Source organism: Pipra filicauda, unplaced genomic scaffold (genome assembly GCF_003945595.2).
Source record: "Pipra filicauda isolate LSUMZ 115617 unplaced genomic scaffold, ASM394559v2 scaffold230_size2164044_pilon, whole genome shotgun sequence".
Lineage (NCBI taxonomy): Eukaryota > Metazoa > Chordata > Aves > Passeriformes > Pipridae > Pipra > Pipra filicauda.
In genome coordinates, this window is record NW_024104344.1 from 247,940 (window position 1) to 264,565 (window position 16,626).

The 16,626-nt window shown below is 41.3% G+C and overlaps 1 protein-coding gene and 1 long non-coding RNA gene across 7 annotated transcripts in view; one reads left to right on the plus strand and one right to left on the minus strand.

The window, feature by feature from the left end:
• LOC113982694 overlaps positions 1–8,964 on the minus strand; it is a 100,643-nt gene extending 91,679 nt beyond the window's left edge. The window contains exon 1 of one of the 3 annotated variants that reach the window (XR_005563633.1): positions 6,626–8,964. This is a non-coding gene — a long non-coding RNA (uncharacterized LOC113982694). The remainder of the gene's footprint in view (positions 1–6,625) is intronic. The other 2 variants (XR_003538847.2, XR_003538848.2) reach the window with 2 other exon arrangements.
• On the plus strand, positions 8,692–14,862 carry CUNH18orf21 (chromosome unknown C18orf21 homolog). 4 transcript variants are annotated; one of them, XM_039381554.1, is made up of 5 exons: positions 8,692–8,732; positions 9,766–9,788; positions 10,531–10,730; positions 14,041–14,249; positions 14,648–14,862. In XM_039381554.1, exons 1-5 carry the CDS (start codon positions 8,707–8,709, stop codon positions 14,799–14,801), a joined length of 612 nt encoding a protein of 203 aa, XP_039237488.1. In that variant the 5' UTR covers positions 8,692–8,706; the 3' UTR covers positions 14,802–14,862. The 4 variants fall into 4 exon arrangements, with proteins under 4 accessions (XP_039237488.1, XP_027566939.1, XP_027566933.1 ...); XM_027711138.2 differs by lacking the exon at positions 8,692–8,732 and adding an exon at positions 9,432–9,625 and having other exon boundaries at positions 10,531–10,598; XM_027711132.2 differs by lacking the exon at positions 8,692–8,732 and adding an exon at positions 9,438–9,625.
• Positions 14,863–16,626: the final 1,764 nt, after the last annotated feature.

Sequence of the window (16,626 nt, forward strand, 5' to 3'; positions counted from 1 at the left end):
AGGACTGTTAAGGTATTACTTCCACACCCTACAATACTACACCACACCCCATTTGGTGCCTTCCTCTGCAGTCTGGCCCATCTTCCATCTGGGTGAGAGATATGACTCTACCTGCACTGGTCCTGGAGTTAAGAGAGGCAAGCACCACTCATTTCCCACTTTCCTCAAGGTTTGTTCTTTCACTCCAGTAAAACACCAGAGCACAGCAGCTGTTACTGGTATGTTTTACAAGGATTTGTGTATTTGAGTCCAACCACTGGATGGTGCCAAGGTGGAAAGTCCCATACTGCAGAAGAATTGATAGAGAGGAGAGGACCTCAATTCCAGTGCCTTCCAAACTAAATCCCTAGAGGGTCAATCACTTGAGGCTTCTCTCCCAACACCCCTGCAACATCAGTTCAGATCTCACAGGAAGCACACTAGGAGGTGACCACTGTCCTGACCCACAAGTCCTATAAATCTCACTCTGTCTTTGACTCAGAAATGTTTATAGGATTGCCATATTTAGTGTCTTTACTGTATTTAAAAAAAAACAAAACAGCAGTAATATGAGGGATTCAAATGGTGTTGCTTTGTCTTCACAATTCTGTCTCCAACTCTGCCAAGCAGGCCCTTCCTACCTCATGCCAGGGAGACATAAGCAGCATCCCTGCATCACTGTTTTTGAGGTTTTCTGCATGCTTTTACCATATATTAATTGAACTTGTCCAACACCAATTGGTGAGCTAATTGCTGTTGGAGCAGATGGTAAGATAAGCGTGAAAAAAAATTTGGTACTTTTATATCATGTGAAGGAAATGTAAGGGAGAAAGGATGTCTTTTCCATTTCCTGTGGGCTGAAACAAAAGTTAAAGCAAGCTTTTACGATCAGTGGAGTCTGAGGAACAATTATCCAACTCCAGTGGATTCATACCTTGCATCTAGCTCCATCTGATCCCTTCTTCTGTGGTTTAGCTTGCCTTGTGGGCATGCCGTGTTCTGGGGGTTCATAGACTGCCAGCACGCTACTGCAATCTGCGCCGGGCACCAGCGGTCAGAGAGCAGCGTTGTGAAGCAATTCAAGATACTAAAACCAGGAGCAAACTCATAAGGTGCTTGCGATAGAGATAATATCTGTTTCTATATTCCATGCAGTTATCTTGGAGGGATGCTAGCACAGCAATGCCCTCAGTGGGAAACTACTGCTCAGTGCTAACTTCCCCGTGGTGGCCACCATTCATATTCAAATAGAGATATAAATAGCACAGCACTATAAAAAGTAACAACAGCAACAGAGGTCTGTGTGAGGATCAGACTTCAAAACGTGACACTGCAGAAGAGATGCTGCATTGGAGCTATTCATGCACAAGGCCTCGCATTTGGAGAAGAAGAAGGAATATCTTGCCAACTGGCATTCCAGCAGTTAGTTGCCGGCCAAGATTTTCAAGGTTGAACTTTATACCCGTAGCTTCACAAAGGTCACACTTAGCAAATTGCTGGAGCTTAACAGAGCAAGGATACATTTGGCTCTTATTCCAAGGCCCTTTCCTTGATGTTAATATTGATGACAGTGGAACTAACATCTCAATAGCTGCACAGAAAGGCCAATGCACAAATGTGCAATACTCAACATATGGAGGAAGTCTAAAGCCTTTCAAACCACTTAATGAGAAAGCTATGGATATCAACAGCAGAAGTAAAAATATCTAAAACGGGAGGAAGATGCCTACATCCTACCATGCTAATTTATATTGTTAGAGTGGAAAGGAAATGGTAATGTTAGCTGTGCTGAGGATTTTCAAAAGTTGTATTTATTTTTGGCTTCCTTTCAAAAATAATGTTCCAATAAATATGCAGCACGCTGGGTTTGTGGCACTGGTAGTGTGTCCATCACCATGGCACCTGAGCACTCAAGCAAATGATTAACCATCAGAGCAAATGAAACAGAAGCTGAGAGCCATCAGGCACTGTGACAAGCTCTTCATAGACCTTACAGTATGCCAGTGCATCTCTGTCTGGACTTTTACTCCTTCAGGCTTTCCACTGTCCTATCATTCCTATTCTTATGATAACCAGGTCTTTTTTTCAAGCAGTGATAAAGGATGCAGAGATCTCAGACTGTCTTTGGAGAAAGAAGGAGATACAAAAAAAACCAAAATACAAAAAACAACAACAAAAAACAACTAAACCAACCAACCCAAAAACCAATACACACTTTCATCAGGAAAACATTGCTTAAGGACACAGTAAGGAAAAAAATAATTTTCATTTGTACAAACCAATTATGAATCGACAAACTTTGTTATGTCTGCCCTGCCATCAGCTTAACCCTTAAATTACTTCTCTGAAGAAGGAAAACGAGTCTTTCTTCACTGAGGGTCAATATGATCTTTCAGGAGACTGATGCAGACCATACTTCAACACTATTGTTAGTATTATCTAATAATAATGAAAAGAATACATAAAAACATATGGCTATGTGCCGCCTTCAAAAACTCTGGAGATCGCATCAGGCCCTCCCCACACTTTAAATAAGCAGCAAGTTAATGACAACTCCACTGATGTTTGTTTAACATATGTGCATATAACTAATGATAGCTTTTTACGGCTTAGGATGCTCAAGCAGAGACCTCTGAGGTTTTAGAAAAAAAAAAATAAAAATCTTCTGTTGAATCATCTATCCCTTGCTGTTTTGTTTTGTACAAAATCTCTGAGTGGTACAGGAAAGTAGAGGGCCTTGCACGCAGGCCAACTTTACAAAGGCTAGATCCTTTCACTACTGGAGAATTGTGCAGTTATAATACAACACTCACTGTTTTCCATCACTAATCAAGGCAATGATATTGCATACTAATTAAATTGGTGTCACATGGAGTTTTTCCTCTTTACTGTAGCTGCTTCAGACTTAGGAGATAGTTACATCCTCTCCATTCCAGTTTATCCTTTAAAGAGGAGTAAGTTTTGGGGACAATGCCACATTGCCAGCAATGAAGATTCAAGTTCTCACTTCCCAGGGCAGGTACAATGTGCTGTGCTACCACTGTGCCTCAGCAGCAGTTTTGAAGCACATAAGGAGCAATGCACTGCCCACCTATATTTGACTGTGACACCCTGGATTAAAGTTCACTCCAAGCATCACTCTGATTCTGTTACCTCTCCTGTGTCTAAATTATATCCATCACTGTCATCTCTAAAGATTCAGATCTTCTGCACACTTCATCAGGCATTATAATCGAAGGTAATGAAAGATATGTTTGTTTAGCTGTTGTAAATGGCTTTGAAGATCTCAGTTTGAGCAAGGGTGATGAATTAAGGATGTCAGCTGGGCAAACAGTTTAATTTCGAATGAACTTAGCTAAAATGGATTACTGAAAAACCAATATGGATTTTTCAAATTCATATTATTTCACATACTCTACCAGTAAATATTTTACCCCTTCTTGCCATCTGACTCACCAAGCATAAACTGAAAGAATCAGCAATGACATTCAGCTTCTGAAACATGAGACTAACTTTGGTGACTATAGGTGTAAGATGCCACTTTTTGACTGCAGCAGGGAGTATAGCCCTCAAACAATTTAGCCCTCGGCAGACTAAATTTCTGCATAATAGCAATTCTGTAAAACAGCCTGAGCATGGTAATCAAAGCATTTTATAACAAAATTCAGAAAGTAACAACTGAAAAGAACTATTCCATAACACAGTTATTTACTGGAAGTACCTGGTTTTTTTATTCTCCCTGGTCCATTTTCAATGAATTAAAATAATAACTTAAGGGGAAAGAAAATTATCTTAAAATAGTCGTGGGGGTTTTTTCCTCTCTCAGGTAATTTGGAGCCAGGAAGAATCCAAAATAACAGCATGATTGTTGAAAATCACAGGGTAAGGTTGGAAATGTCTAGAGGTCATCTAGTCCAACCTCATGCTCAAATCAGTGCCATCTTAGAACAGGTAGCTCAGAATTAAAAGGGAAAGAAAATAATTTACAGAAAAAAAATTTAAAGAAAAAGAATTTAAAAGAAAATTAAGTTTTCCTCTATCCCCTTTTGCACCAGAAGGGGGGGAGGGAGTAAGGAAATATTTTCTTGAAACATATAGCTCTTCTGTGTTGTTTATTAGTAAATATGACCAACATGGAAAATAGATTAAAGCTTCCTCCTTTGGTTGACCTACTTCCCTTTCTGTCTTGAGGCAGGTAACATTTAAGCACAATGTGTGGCAAACTCCAACTCAGTTGCCAGAGCTGCTCTGCCACACTGCTGGCCAGAAAAGGCTAGGAATGCTGCAAGTTTGGCTCCAGTGACAGAGAAAATGTTCCATTCATTAGCAGTCCCCTCCAAGTTAATCAAGGAACACAGTCAACAGCTGTTGAGGAGGGTTCCACCCCATCTTTCCCTGGGAAAGCAACGCCTCTAGGGCAGGGCCTGGACTGTACAGCAAAGAAGAATAGGGTGGGGAAACCTTGCTAGATCTCAGTGAAACCCAGATGACTCATCAGAAAGTAAAACATTTCTATTTTGGCAAGAGGCTGAAATAGCAGCCCTGGGTTGTGCTGCAACACAGCAATAAATGACCCTGAGCACTTGGGACAAACTCCTGTGCACATTGATATTCCTAATGGTAGGGGTTATTTCACATCTCATTAAACAAAGAGGTTTACATGACAATTAACACATTAATTAGCACCATCTTTTTCACAGTTGGAACTTTGCCTTGAGATTTCAACATTTTTAGACAACCGTTCTGTGAGTGAAAATGAAGGAATAGTTTTTTTATGACTCAAGGTCATAAAAAGAAGACACTCTAAGTGACAAGGACTCCTATACAGAACTGGCATAGAAGTATATTTATCTATGTACTGAAGAACACTGCAACCAGTCAATGGCCTTTCTCATAACTTCCATGTTGTACAATCTGCACCCTGCCATTCAAAGCCTGGCCCTCAGCCTTGGCAAGGTGCCAGGCTGGACACTTCATATGCTGACCATAAACAAGCCTAATGTACCCCAAAGTCACACAGGGGCAAAGCAAAGCCTGGATTTCAAAAAGCAGTAGCTCCCATTCCTTAGCCCCAGCCGCTGACCTGTGTGGCTCCCCACTACAACAATCCCTTCCACCGTATCTGTAGAGACGTGACCTGTGGGAAAACTCTTCAGCAAACACCAAAAAGCAACACTGCTAAATTCACTGAAAATAGGTAACAGCTATAAGAGAATGTTTATTGCCCAAGAGCTTCACATTTTAGATACAGAACTAGTAACTTCTGTGAGTTGGCACACAAGTATAGATATCCTTAAACTGCATGTGCATTTCTCTCTCAGGTTTTTGTTCAATACCATCTTTAATTTCTATTTTCTTTTGAGAGAATGGATTTGCAAGTATACAAGAAGACATAGAATACTGGAAATGGAATGAAGGGAATTAAAAACTGGAAACTCGTAGCTTTCAAGACCAGGTGGATTCTGATATTCATGGGGTCTATTCCCCATCAGATGGATGTTGCCAACCCATGGAAAATAGTGACATGTTTTGTACATGTTATCTTTTACCTCCCTCAGGTATATACTACAAAGAAGTATGTATAAACAATAACAATATATAAACTAACAATAAACATATTAATCTTTTACATGTTTTGGCACTCAAGGCACAGAAAAATCATTGTGTCATAGCCTTACCTATCATACCACTTACAAAATGAATCTATGCTCAGGAGGAACACCAGATAACTTTTCCTTTAATTAGCTTTTCAAAGCTGATGATACTTTTTAGAATATGATTTATTTCTTTTATTTATCACCCTGCCTTGTTTCAGATGGATAGTGTTTGACTGACCTCTAGATACCCTTGCACTTGCTCTGTGATATCCCCAGAATGTCAGTGCTTTGATTCTTCATCTTTCATTTCCTAAACGTTTCTTATTGGTCACTTCTGCTACCAGTGGCAGCTGAAGTGGAAGTTTATCCTCTGATAATCTGTACTGCTTTAATGGTTCCCACCATCCTGAGGATATTTTCCAAGTGTTATGGTGACACCAGCTGAGATCTTGGCAACAGAAAAGTGTTTCATATGTTTATTTCCTAACTTAGTCTTTTAGGTTTTTTTCTGCTTTCTCAAGCCTCTGTCACTCCCTTGATTTCTATGGCTCAACTCCTTTTGTTATTGCTATATTCTTTGTTATCATTTCTCAGTATCTTTTTGATTATAAAGCCTTTGAAGAACCTGAGGGCATCGCCAACATGCATCCAAAAATCTCTTAGTAAGGAGATGAGCAAAAATCTCCGCTAAAAGGAACAATAATAGTTACATCTTATTTATATATTTATCTGTAAACCAGAGGAACTATAGCACACAAACCTTGTAAAATGATGAGCATGTTTCAAACAGTTTTAATATAAAATATCACATATAAAACAGCTTACCAGTTTTAGCACGTCTCCAAAATAACGTATGCTTAGAAATGCTTATCCTTGTAGCATCATTATCCCTTCTTTTTTTCCAAGAGGAAATTAATCTTGCACCAGCATGCCCAAAAAAGCACAATTCTCATCTAATTTCAATCACTCACTCAGTTTGCTCATGACTTTTATACAGCTGACTGAACATCTATTATCTCACCCGAAAGAGAAGCTGTGAGTTTGCTCACCTCGGTCACCTGCAGGATTTTTGAAACGCCTCCTCTTCTGTTCCTTCCAAAGAGTGCCTTTCTGCATCTCCCAGTCCATTCCCGAGTCCACTGAACATGCAGACATCAATAAGTTCTGGCTAAGTTATCCCACGTAACTCTGAAGAAAAAAAGGAGACCCTTGCAAATGCTGCAGAAGGTCTTCTTTACTCTCTTAGAAAATTTTGTTTCCTTGGTAGTCTGTCACAGTCAGGTCTCCGGTAGTAAACTGAACAACCTATCCTCCTGGCTCTTCTTTTCTTCTTTTTCTTTTCTGTAAACACATAATCAGGGCTTCAAATCCTTTAGGCATCACAAAACTGTATTTCTCTATTGCCCTCTACTGACTGCTGGGTAACGCCGCCTTCCCGGAGAACTGGCGAGCAACAGATACACGGTAACGCGTTCCCCCGCCGCCCTCCCTCGGATCGATAATGATACACGATGACCAAAAGTCAACACAAATCATTCTATTTTTCTCTTTGTTACAGAACACAAGGCAAGATTTACAGCTTCTTGGCCAGCCGTGGTAGCTGCAAAACACTAAACAACAGAAGCAGGAAGCAGTAACATGGCTCTGCTAATGTGTGTGTGTGTGGGGGGGTGTTTGTTGTTTTTTGCGAACAAAAGCCAGGAGAAAGTACAGATGAATGCATTCTGCCTTGAAATGCAGATGAATTCACCCCACTGATGCCACAAATACTGTACTGGGGATCTGAATGTTATCTGATTTTAAGGGTTTGGTCCTGCCCGCACTGGATGCACAGAAATACTGACTTTTGATGGGAGTTCTGCATGAAGGGGCTGGTTGAGAGCCATGAATTTAAGGCCATGGGTTTTGGTCATTTCCCCTTTGTGTCTGAGTTCTGTTTAGCACATTCAGCACCACACCTAACATGGGAAACATCATGTGACAGGATCCGGGGCAAGACACACACTGTGTATGAATGGCACTGGGAGTGGCTGTTGGCACTGCTTTTCGGACAAAGATGATCTATTATGCAAAGAGAACCCAGCGAACTAAGATAAAAAAGGGAATGGCCCAAAGTTGTTTCAGGAGCAGAGGAAAAAAAAAATCAGCATTTCAGCCAGACTGTAAGAGATTGAGAAGAAAAAAGCAGGGATAAGAAGAGTGTAAGAGTGTGGGGGAGGGGGAAGCAGTTGGTGGAGAAATCAAAATTAATCCTTTGCATTGTATTAGTCACTGCTTAATTAGTAAAGCACAGTGCTTGCTAACCAGGTCACTCAGGCACTTGTTCTTACCAAAAAAAAGTTAAACCAGGGTGCTGGTGCAAGTGTTCTGGCCCACCTGCACCATTCCAGGGGCAGGAAGAAGTCAGTCTGTCAGCTCCAGGCAACAGAATAAATCCCCAGCACATTTCCCTTTTGCTAGGCAGAGGCTGGGAGAGAACACGGCATTATCTTGCTGTACCATTCTTTCTCTGCAACCAACTCTCTTAGGGAGTAAGCATGGTTAAAAAATTATAAAAATAGACCCACCCCTCAAAAAAGTGTTGGAACTATTTTTCCGTACTTGTGTTCAAAAAATACATTCATTTTTTTCCCACCAATATTAATAACCAGGAATATTTAATTTGCCAAAAAATCTGTTGACTGATGAACACTGGTCGTGCTTTAAATAGATATTATACGACATCCCTGCTCTTCCACTTAGGAAAGATAGAGTTCACATAAAAACTATGATCAACCAAGCCAGCAACATGGCAATAAAAGTTTAGTATTGAAAGGTTCATTGAAAAAAATTATTTTCAATTCAAAGATAAAGTCAGCAGAGGCCCTAATTGTAGCTATTAGGAACATTTCATTAACAAGCCAGATTTACTGACTGCATTGTAAAGCTCTATTAAAGGAAGCCCTGAAATTCCTTTTTGCCCCATTCTTTTTCTATGTCTAAAGCTCTTAGCTATTCCATGATAGAAAATAAGAAATAATTGTATTTATTCAAATTCCTTGATAGAATAGCGAAGCCTGCTCAGCTGAATACCTCTCCTAAGTGAACACCATTACCAATAGATCAAAGGAGGAAAACGTCTAGCAAATGAATGGGGCCGAGGACACACATCAAACGGTGAAAAGCTGAGGGTTTGTTTTTTGGTTTTTGTTTGGTTGGGTTTTTTTTTTAATGGAAGCGCATTTGCAGAGCGATAAAGCAAGTATGCAGTTGCCAAAATTCATAGAAGGGCACCTCAAATAGAGCGGGCGACGGGTTGAGCTCAGCACTCCCGAGCATCAGGCGTCACTCTGGAGCTGCTGCTGCTGCAAATCCTTCACGTGACAATCCCTGACAGAGACATCCGTAGGGTTTGGTTTTGGGTTTGTTTTTGTTTTTTTTTTTTTCCCATAGAATCACAGAATAGTTAGGGTTGGAAGGGACCCCAAGGCAGAGTCACCCAGAGCAGGTGACACAGGAACGCGTCCAGGTGGGTTTGGAATGTCTCCAGAGAGAGGGAGACTCAGCGACGTCCCTGGGCAGCCTGTTCCAGAGCTCTGCCGCCCTCAACGCCAAGTTCTTCCTCATGTTTTTTCCCTAGGGTAAAAGTTTTCTTCCCTACAGGCAAAACTTTTCACGCCGCTGGAGACACAGGCGGCTCCCGAGCACGCACTGCCCGTTCCGAGCGGGCGGCGTGGTGAGGGCCGGGCTCGGCTCCCCCCCGGCCCCTCCGCCCGCCGAACCCCCGGGGCGGCCGCGGGGCCCCGCCGCCGCTCTCAGCGCCAGCCCCGGCCGACCCCGGCCCTTCCCCCGCTCCCGGCCCAGCGACCCGCGGTACCGCGGGCCCTCCCGAGCCCGGTACCATGAAGCTGCGGCCGCGGGCAGCCGCCGGGGCTCGGCCGAGCGCTGCACATCGGCCGTGCTTCCCTTCCGGCGGGGCGGGCGCTCGGCGCCATGGGGCGGCGGCGGCTGCTGGCGGCGGCGGCGGCGCAGCTGGCGGGAGCCTGCCCGGGACAGGCGCGGTTCCTGCTGTAAGGAGCCGCGCCGGGGGTGGGGGTGGCGGTGGGGGCGGGCGGGCGGGAGGGGGTGGTGGGAGAGAGAGCGCGGTGGTGACGCGCGGGGTGTCCCCGCCCGGTGGCGGTGCCGTGACGCTTTCCCTTCTCTCCCGCAGGTGGACGCTCCGCAGCTCCCGAGGCGAGTGAGGGTCCTCGGACACACGGTGGTACCGGGGCCGGAGGAGAGGGGCTTCGGAGCAGGGCGCCCCTCCAGCAGAGGCTCCTGCGGTGGGAGGGCAGCGCAGAGGTTGCCGAGGGGCAGGAGCGTGGGAATGCCGCCTTTCCCATTTCGTCCATTATCCCCTTTCCTTTCGCACTGCACCCGGAGGGCTGTGCCGCGCTGTGCTCCTGGCTGCCGCCAGGAACGTCGAGCTTGCCGGAGAGCAGGGGCCAGGTGTTCCTCAGCGGTGTAGGGAGAGGGGTTCGACTCCGGCTCTGGTAGCAGGAGCTGATAAAGCAGATGCACGAGCCTCTTACTGGGTCTGAAAATTATCTCAAAGCATTCCTTTATCCCAGGCTGAGGTGCGGTCGTTTTCTCGCACTTAAAATGGGCAAAGAGCTTTACAAGGCTCTGGCAAGAGTGTGCCTGCAGGGAGCTCCTTGCAGAATTGTGAGCCTCCGTTGTTAAAAGATTTTCAGAGAGGAATTCCATTTTTCAGTAAAATCTGCAGTTACATATTGTGTAAACTTACACCATAAGCATAAAATTACCCTGAATTGTGCTTAGCTGAGCACATACTAGTGCCCAGCTTCCTCTGGAATCCTAGTTGTATCTTAAACATAAAAACACGTACCTAGGTATTGTTGAAACTGAAACATACTCTATGAATCTTTGCTTATAAAAATAATTTTTTCATTCTTTTACCTTTATTTATCTGTAGCTAATGAACGTGGATTAGAAAGGATATGTCCTTACTGCTTCCAGTTCCTGGTTCCTGACAGCTACCGGGTGCGTCTCAAACCAAAGATGAAAGTGTCTCCACAGATAGAGAAAGTTCTTAAGCGAGAGGCGAAGAACCATAAACTTAACATGAAACAGACAAAGCTTTTGAAAAAGTACAGGGAGTCAAGCAGCGTTCTGGTAAGGACAGTTATTTGGGACTGACAAGTACATGACATTTCTCTAAATTTCATGTCCCTATTTCAGTGGCATAAAAAAGAAGATACAGAAACCTTTCTCTCAGAAGAGGAGCCTACACCTGCACATTTCTTTTTCATGAGCATGTGACTCTTTCTTTTGGAATAACTTCTATTCATAATCAAAACTTTTTAAATCTACCCTCCCCAATAGATAAATCATGAACAATGACAAGAACAGTAAGATTTTCCCTCCAAAAAACGCCACAACCCCACATTGTCAGAAGCTACGCAAACAGCTCTGCCTTCCCTGTGATATCTTTAGCAGCAGTCTGAGTAGGCTCTGCAGATGTCTAAGCTCTTGCTGAAAATTAAGTAATCTTTTCCTGCCAGAAGCTCTGGTATTTCCACTGTCAGCTACTGTATCATTAGCATAGCTTTGCAAAAAAAATGGCAGGAGTAGCAGATTTCTGCCTGTTCCTTTTTTTCCTACAAATGTGGCAGAACTAGGACCAGGCAACTGTACCAGATGCAGAGCTTTAATACAGCCATGTAGATCCTAAATCCATTGCTAAGGATAGTCCCATACCTAAGAAGCAAAACCTGCCATTGACTGAAGTCAGGCTTGTTGTGATAACTTGACATTTACTGCCTTTGTTTCAGTTTTATCAGTTGTTGAGCAAATATATTTTTACACAAGCTTTACTTCATTTATTTCACTAGGCTCTCATGGCTACATCAGATTATTGTTACCTTCTGTATTAATTGAATTTTTTACATTTGTCTGAATATTACTGTTTATAGAAATCTTTCAAAACTGAACTATGGAGGTAATTTCAACAAGCTGATGTTGCTCTTGGGGGTTCAGTTATTTTTCCTAGAAGTACTTAGGAATGTGAGCTTTAATTACTATTTTTTATAATAACTACTATTTGAAGAATAACAGTATACGTTTAATCTAGTGTTGCCAAGATATGTACTACTTTTAGAACATGTTATGTGAATGGCTGTTGTAATAAATGAAACAGCACCCTATTGTGCACAGCAGTTGCTAGCACACTTGGTATTTTCTTCTATTAGAGTCGGCTGGTTTGGGGAGTAAAATTTATGAAACCAAAAATTATTAAAGAGTTAATAAAACAACATTAAACTCAGGAAATATCACCGAGGTTCTTGGCTGTGAGACCAAAATAAGATGCTCCATAAATCACTTTTCCCAAACTGTAGGGCATAGTTGAGCTTCAGAAGGGATATCTGAAAAGGTTCTTCACCTAGGGGGTGAAGCACTGGAACAGGCTCCCCAGGAAAGTGGTCACAGCACCAAGGCTGACAGTTCAAGAAGCATTTGGACAATGCTCTCAGGCACATTGTGTGACTCTTGGGGCTGTCCTGTTCAGGGCCAGGAGCTGGACTTTGATGATGCTTGTGGATGCCTTCCAATTGAGGTGTTCTAAGATTCTGTGAGCTGAAATCTTGGCTTTATTTTTCTGGGATCACAAACATTTAAGGGTATCTTAAGAACTCTCTCTTTAAGCAACTGATGAACATGAAATTATGATGGGTTCTTAGTCTTATTCTGTAGCTGGAGAGAGTTTGTAAGGACGCACTGTGCATTCATATAAGTAGTTTAAAATTCAGTTCCAAAGAGGTCCATTGTAAACTCTGGATAATATTTTAATCTTGGTATGTAACTACAGTTTGCTGCACTTTTGTTCTGTTCAGTTTGCATTTGTCCTACGGATTATGGTTTAAGTATTTCTCATCTTAGTCTTTAAAATGCTGTCAGCAACTGGCAGCTTTCAAAATTAGCAATGTAGATCCCTGTAATCTAATACCTGAGACTTGTGAAAATGAAAATTCAAGTGTGGTTGAAAATTAAAGTGAGCAACAATGTGACAGGTTGTACCTCTGATACCTTTCTTAGCAAGTAGAGCTTGATTTTAGTCTGTTTCTGCTATGAAAAGGCATATAACATAGGGCAATTTTGGGGCTTCAAAATTTTTGCAGTTTACTGCAGATCCAGTTCAGGGAACAGAAACTAGCTGTGAAGTGCTACTATTAATCCAGTAATTCCTGCATTGTAAGGTGGTCACCTCCACTTATATTCCACAGAGTGCTAAGTCACCATGTGATGCTGGGTTTTTTCCCATCTGAATTGCATTTAGAAAAACTAAAAATACATCGATACCTGAGCAGCAAAAGTTAACGTTATTTCTTTTTTTTTTTTAGTTCATTAGGCTGACAAAATAATGTCTAGAGACAGTCAAAATACCTAAGTAACTGAAAACATTTCAGCATCTCTAAATGCAATTTTTTTCTAAACAATCTGAATTTAGTTAAATTTACACACTTTGAAATGATTTGGTATAGATGTTTTCAAAACTGCTTAGACATTTTTGTGACAGTCTTTTGAGTATGTTTTTTTAACCAGAAACATCACGTAACTCTTTCTCTGTCAGTGTAATTGTGTGCCTCAGAAAGTTGTCTGGCTGTATTACTCTCATGTCTCTTAATATGGGTAGTTGCCATGACAGTAAGGGATATCAGGAATATCTGACAGTCTCTGTGACTGTCTGACATTATCTGTTCTGATGCACCTCTCAACTTACTGTGCTGCTGGAAGTTCCCTGCAGCCTAGAAGTAAACAGAGAGAAGAGAAAGTGCCCTTTGTTCAGAATATCCTCCTTATTGTAGTAAGTATTTTTGCCCTAATAGAAACCCTCATCTTTGTTCACTGAGACGTGGTGTTACTAGTTAAACAGATGGCAGTTTTTGGGACTTTATAATTCAAATATTTTACCTCAAGACTCCCTGGAAAGTGTGCAATATGACTTTATCAGGCGTACAATATGCTAATGTATTTAGATGATATGGTATGTCATGCTTTTTAGCCAAATGTACAAGAGTACCTCTAATGTACAGAGGTGCTCTTGTATACTCAATGTATCTGGTATGCCCAAGATACCATATATCCAGTTCAGTTGCTCTTTCATCTTTCTGTCTTGACAGGGTTGTTCTCTGTAGTTCACTGTACAACGTTAAGTTCAGAGTTACAGGTCTTCTGAAATTAGTTACCAGGGAATTGGAGTAATTTCCAGATAAACCCATAGGAAGTGTTTGGCTTAAGAAATCTGAATTAAAATATTAGTTGTAAAGTATATGTTACTTTTTAGTATCTTATGTTTTACTTAAGCAAATATTTAATTTGTGTCATGGTATTTGGAGAACAGTTTGGATAATTCTTAAAATGGCTTTATAACATCAAGGTAGAAAGACTGAAAGAAGGCTTGATATTTCTTTTCTTCTCTCCACAGCTAGTTACTTGCAAATCATGCAACAAAACAACAAGACATTATGGTAAAAGCAGGGATTTTCTGTCAACCAAGACACAAAATTCTGGCACTCCAGTTATTAAATCTAGCCTCAAGACACCAGATGTAAAAATTCCATCTTCAAAGAAAATTACACCTGTAAGCTCCAGTAGGTCGGGATCTAAAGGGAACGGTCCCTCAACACTTCCCAGGTACCTCTTTCTCTCCTATTTAAAGAAGCACTTTGCCAAGTAGAGTGTATTATATCTTGATTTTAGATCAGTCATTTAGTAAACTTTAAACTGATAACTAAGTGTTTTTCTCAGTGGTATGGTTGAGGAGATCAATGTTAACTGTCCAACCTTTAAAATCAGAGATTCTCATGAAAAGTCACTGTGTACAAAAGAATGCCCGGTTATGTTAGTGTCGTTAATGTGAAATGTCTGTCTTAAAATTTGCATAACAAAGTTATACTTCTGACTGCTTTCACATGGAAATACACTACTTACCTTGAATTTTTTTTCACCCAAATTATATATGTGCACTTTCTCAGTTACTTTATGTTAATTCTGATTTTTCACCTTTAAGACATTTGAGTCTTGTTTTTCAGAACATGTGAATCTGGACAGGCAACAACCAACTCTGCTTCCAAGACTCCCCGAAACTCCAAATTTCACTTTTCTAAGCTAAAACGGATGCTCAACCTAGAAGAAAAAGAGAGAAGCCAGAAGGCAGATTTCAAGACCTTCTTGACTTTACTTTAGTTCTGTATTATTTCAAAGTAATAAAGATTACAGCAATAAATATTGTTCCAGTTCTAGTAAATCAACAAAGCAGTGTGTCTAAAACTCAAGCCTGTACCCTGCGAAAGCATAGATCATATTTTTTAGAGGCAAGCTCAGTTTCAAAGGGTAGTGATTGTCTGCCAGAGGGAGATGAGAACACAGCCACTCTATTATGCTTGGGAACCTTGAACATGTTTTGCAGTTTCTGATAGTCCAAGAATTAAAAGCCAGGATTTATCCTTTGAGGAAGCCAGTGATATCAGATTGATCAGTGGATCCACCAGAACCAAGAGATAGGTTGGCTGACCAGAAAGCAGTTTGGGAACGGGGAGGTCACAATTTGCTCCCCTTCACTGTCCCACTATTAAGATAATTCATCACAACAGAATGTAAAAAATCTCACCCCTTCTTTGCATGTTTGAGTAAAACAAAGACACACTCACTGGCACCTTCTTCAGGTACAGTATTTTCAAGGGTCTAATGTAGTGTCCTGTAGTGTCGCTGTATTTTGATAGCTGTGGCAATTTAAGCACAGCCTTTACAAAGGTAAATTACTTTTTAAGACAGCGCTCACATACAGAGAGAGAAAACTATCACCAGATATAAGTTTCTTCATTATCATAAGAATGTTCTCCATGATTTGGACTGCAGATGCTACGGGTCCCATGATAACACAGAGCCTTGGGTGCACTAACTGCACTCAGATGTGGGATGCTCTCAGTACCAACTGACAACTGCACACTGGACTGGTACCAGCATCCTGATTAGTTACTGATAGAAGAGTGGCACAGTCATAAAGAAGAGAGGATACTTCTTTTCCAGTTGTTCTGGTGCTACCAAAATGGGTCACTTTCGTTTCATGAAAATGACCGAGTTCTGAGAACCTCTTTCTTAAGTATCTTTCAGTCTTGTCAGGCTTCAGAGTTGCTTCCTTTCTGGACTTCAGTCTGGAAAACTAGTATTGCCCTGGACAGTAGAGAAGTCGTTTTGATGGGAAAAGGTAATTGTCAAGATTAAAGCAGTCTCCAGTGTTAGATTTTCAATTTAAGTTTGGTACAGAGATGAGAGAGGACAGTATATAAAGTCACTGTTCAGGACTGAGGTTATAGCCTGTCCTGCATACAGTCTGCAGTGGTAAACTCTTCAGATTTCCCCTCTGAAAAAGAGAACAAATCAGTTAAAAACATTTACATACTTGAATTTAAATGTCCGTATTTTCCTTTTTTTTTTTTTTCTTTTTGCTAGTCTAGTAAATAGTTCCTTTTAAGTGTTTTCAGACTCAGTGAACAGCGCTTAACAAAACTGGACCAGCAAATAAGTGGGCAGACTGGAAAGCAATCCAGGGCAGGGGAGAATAGTTTGTTGTAAATTGTACATACAGTCTCAAAGATTGGCATGTAACCTTTTTATATCTCCTGCACACTTGCACAGTAACTGAAAGGTTCACTGCCTATTTGTCTCTTATGTACATGTAGGATCAAATTAACTGTCATTCTTTGATCAAAATACAAACCTTGGAGTGATGCCTTTTCCAGTGTAGAACTTGGCATTACTTCACCTGTTGCTGTATTTACGATCCAGTCCTCTGGAAAAATACTTCAATCTTATTGACGGAAAATGTGCATTATACAAAAGTGTTTGAAAAAACAAGTTTTGCAATAAAATTTCCTATTAAAAGTACACACATTAGCTACGCTATTGCTGTGCTTCCCATGAGGCTTATGTGAAACCATCTGCTGTGTTTTAAGGTGCCCCAACATTAATATTAGATCAAAGCACATCTCCCAGTTGTCCCTGTTTACTG

What these genes read in the sequence shown, in the direction of transcription:
- CUNH18orf21 (XM_027711132.2), top strand. Translation starts at nt 9,549, where the DNA reads ATGGGGCGGCGGCGGCTGCTGGCGGCGGCGGCGGCGCAGCTGGCGGGA. An exon ending in GGACAGGCGCGGTTCCTGCT is followed by an intron (nt 9,626 to 9,765) that starts GTAAGGAGCCGC and finishes TCTCTCCCGCAG; the next exon opens with GTGGACGCTCCGCAGCTCCC. An exon ending in GGTCCCTCAACACTTCCCAG is followed by an intron (nt 14,250 to 14,647) that starts GTACCTCTTTCT and finishes CTTGTTTTTCAG; the next exon opens with AACATGTGAATCTGGACAGG.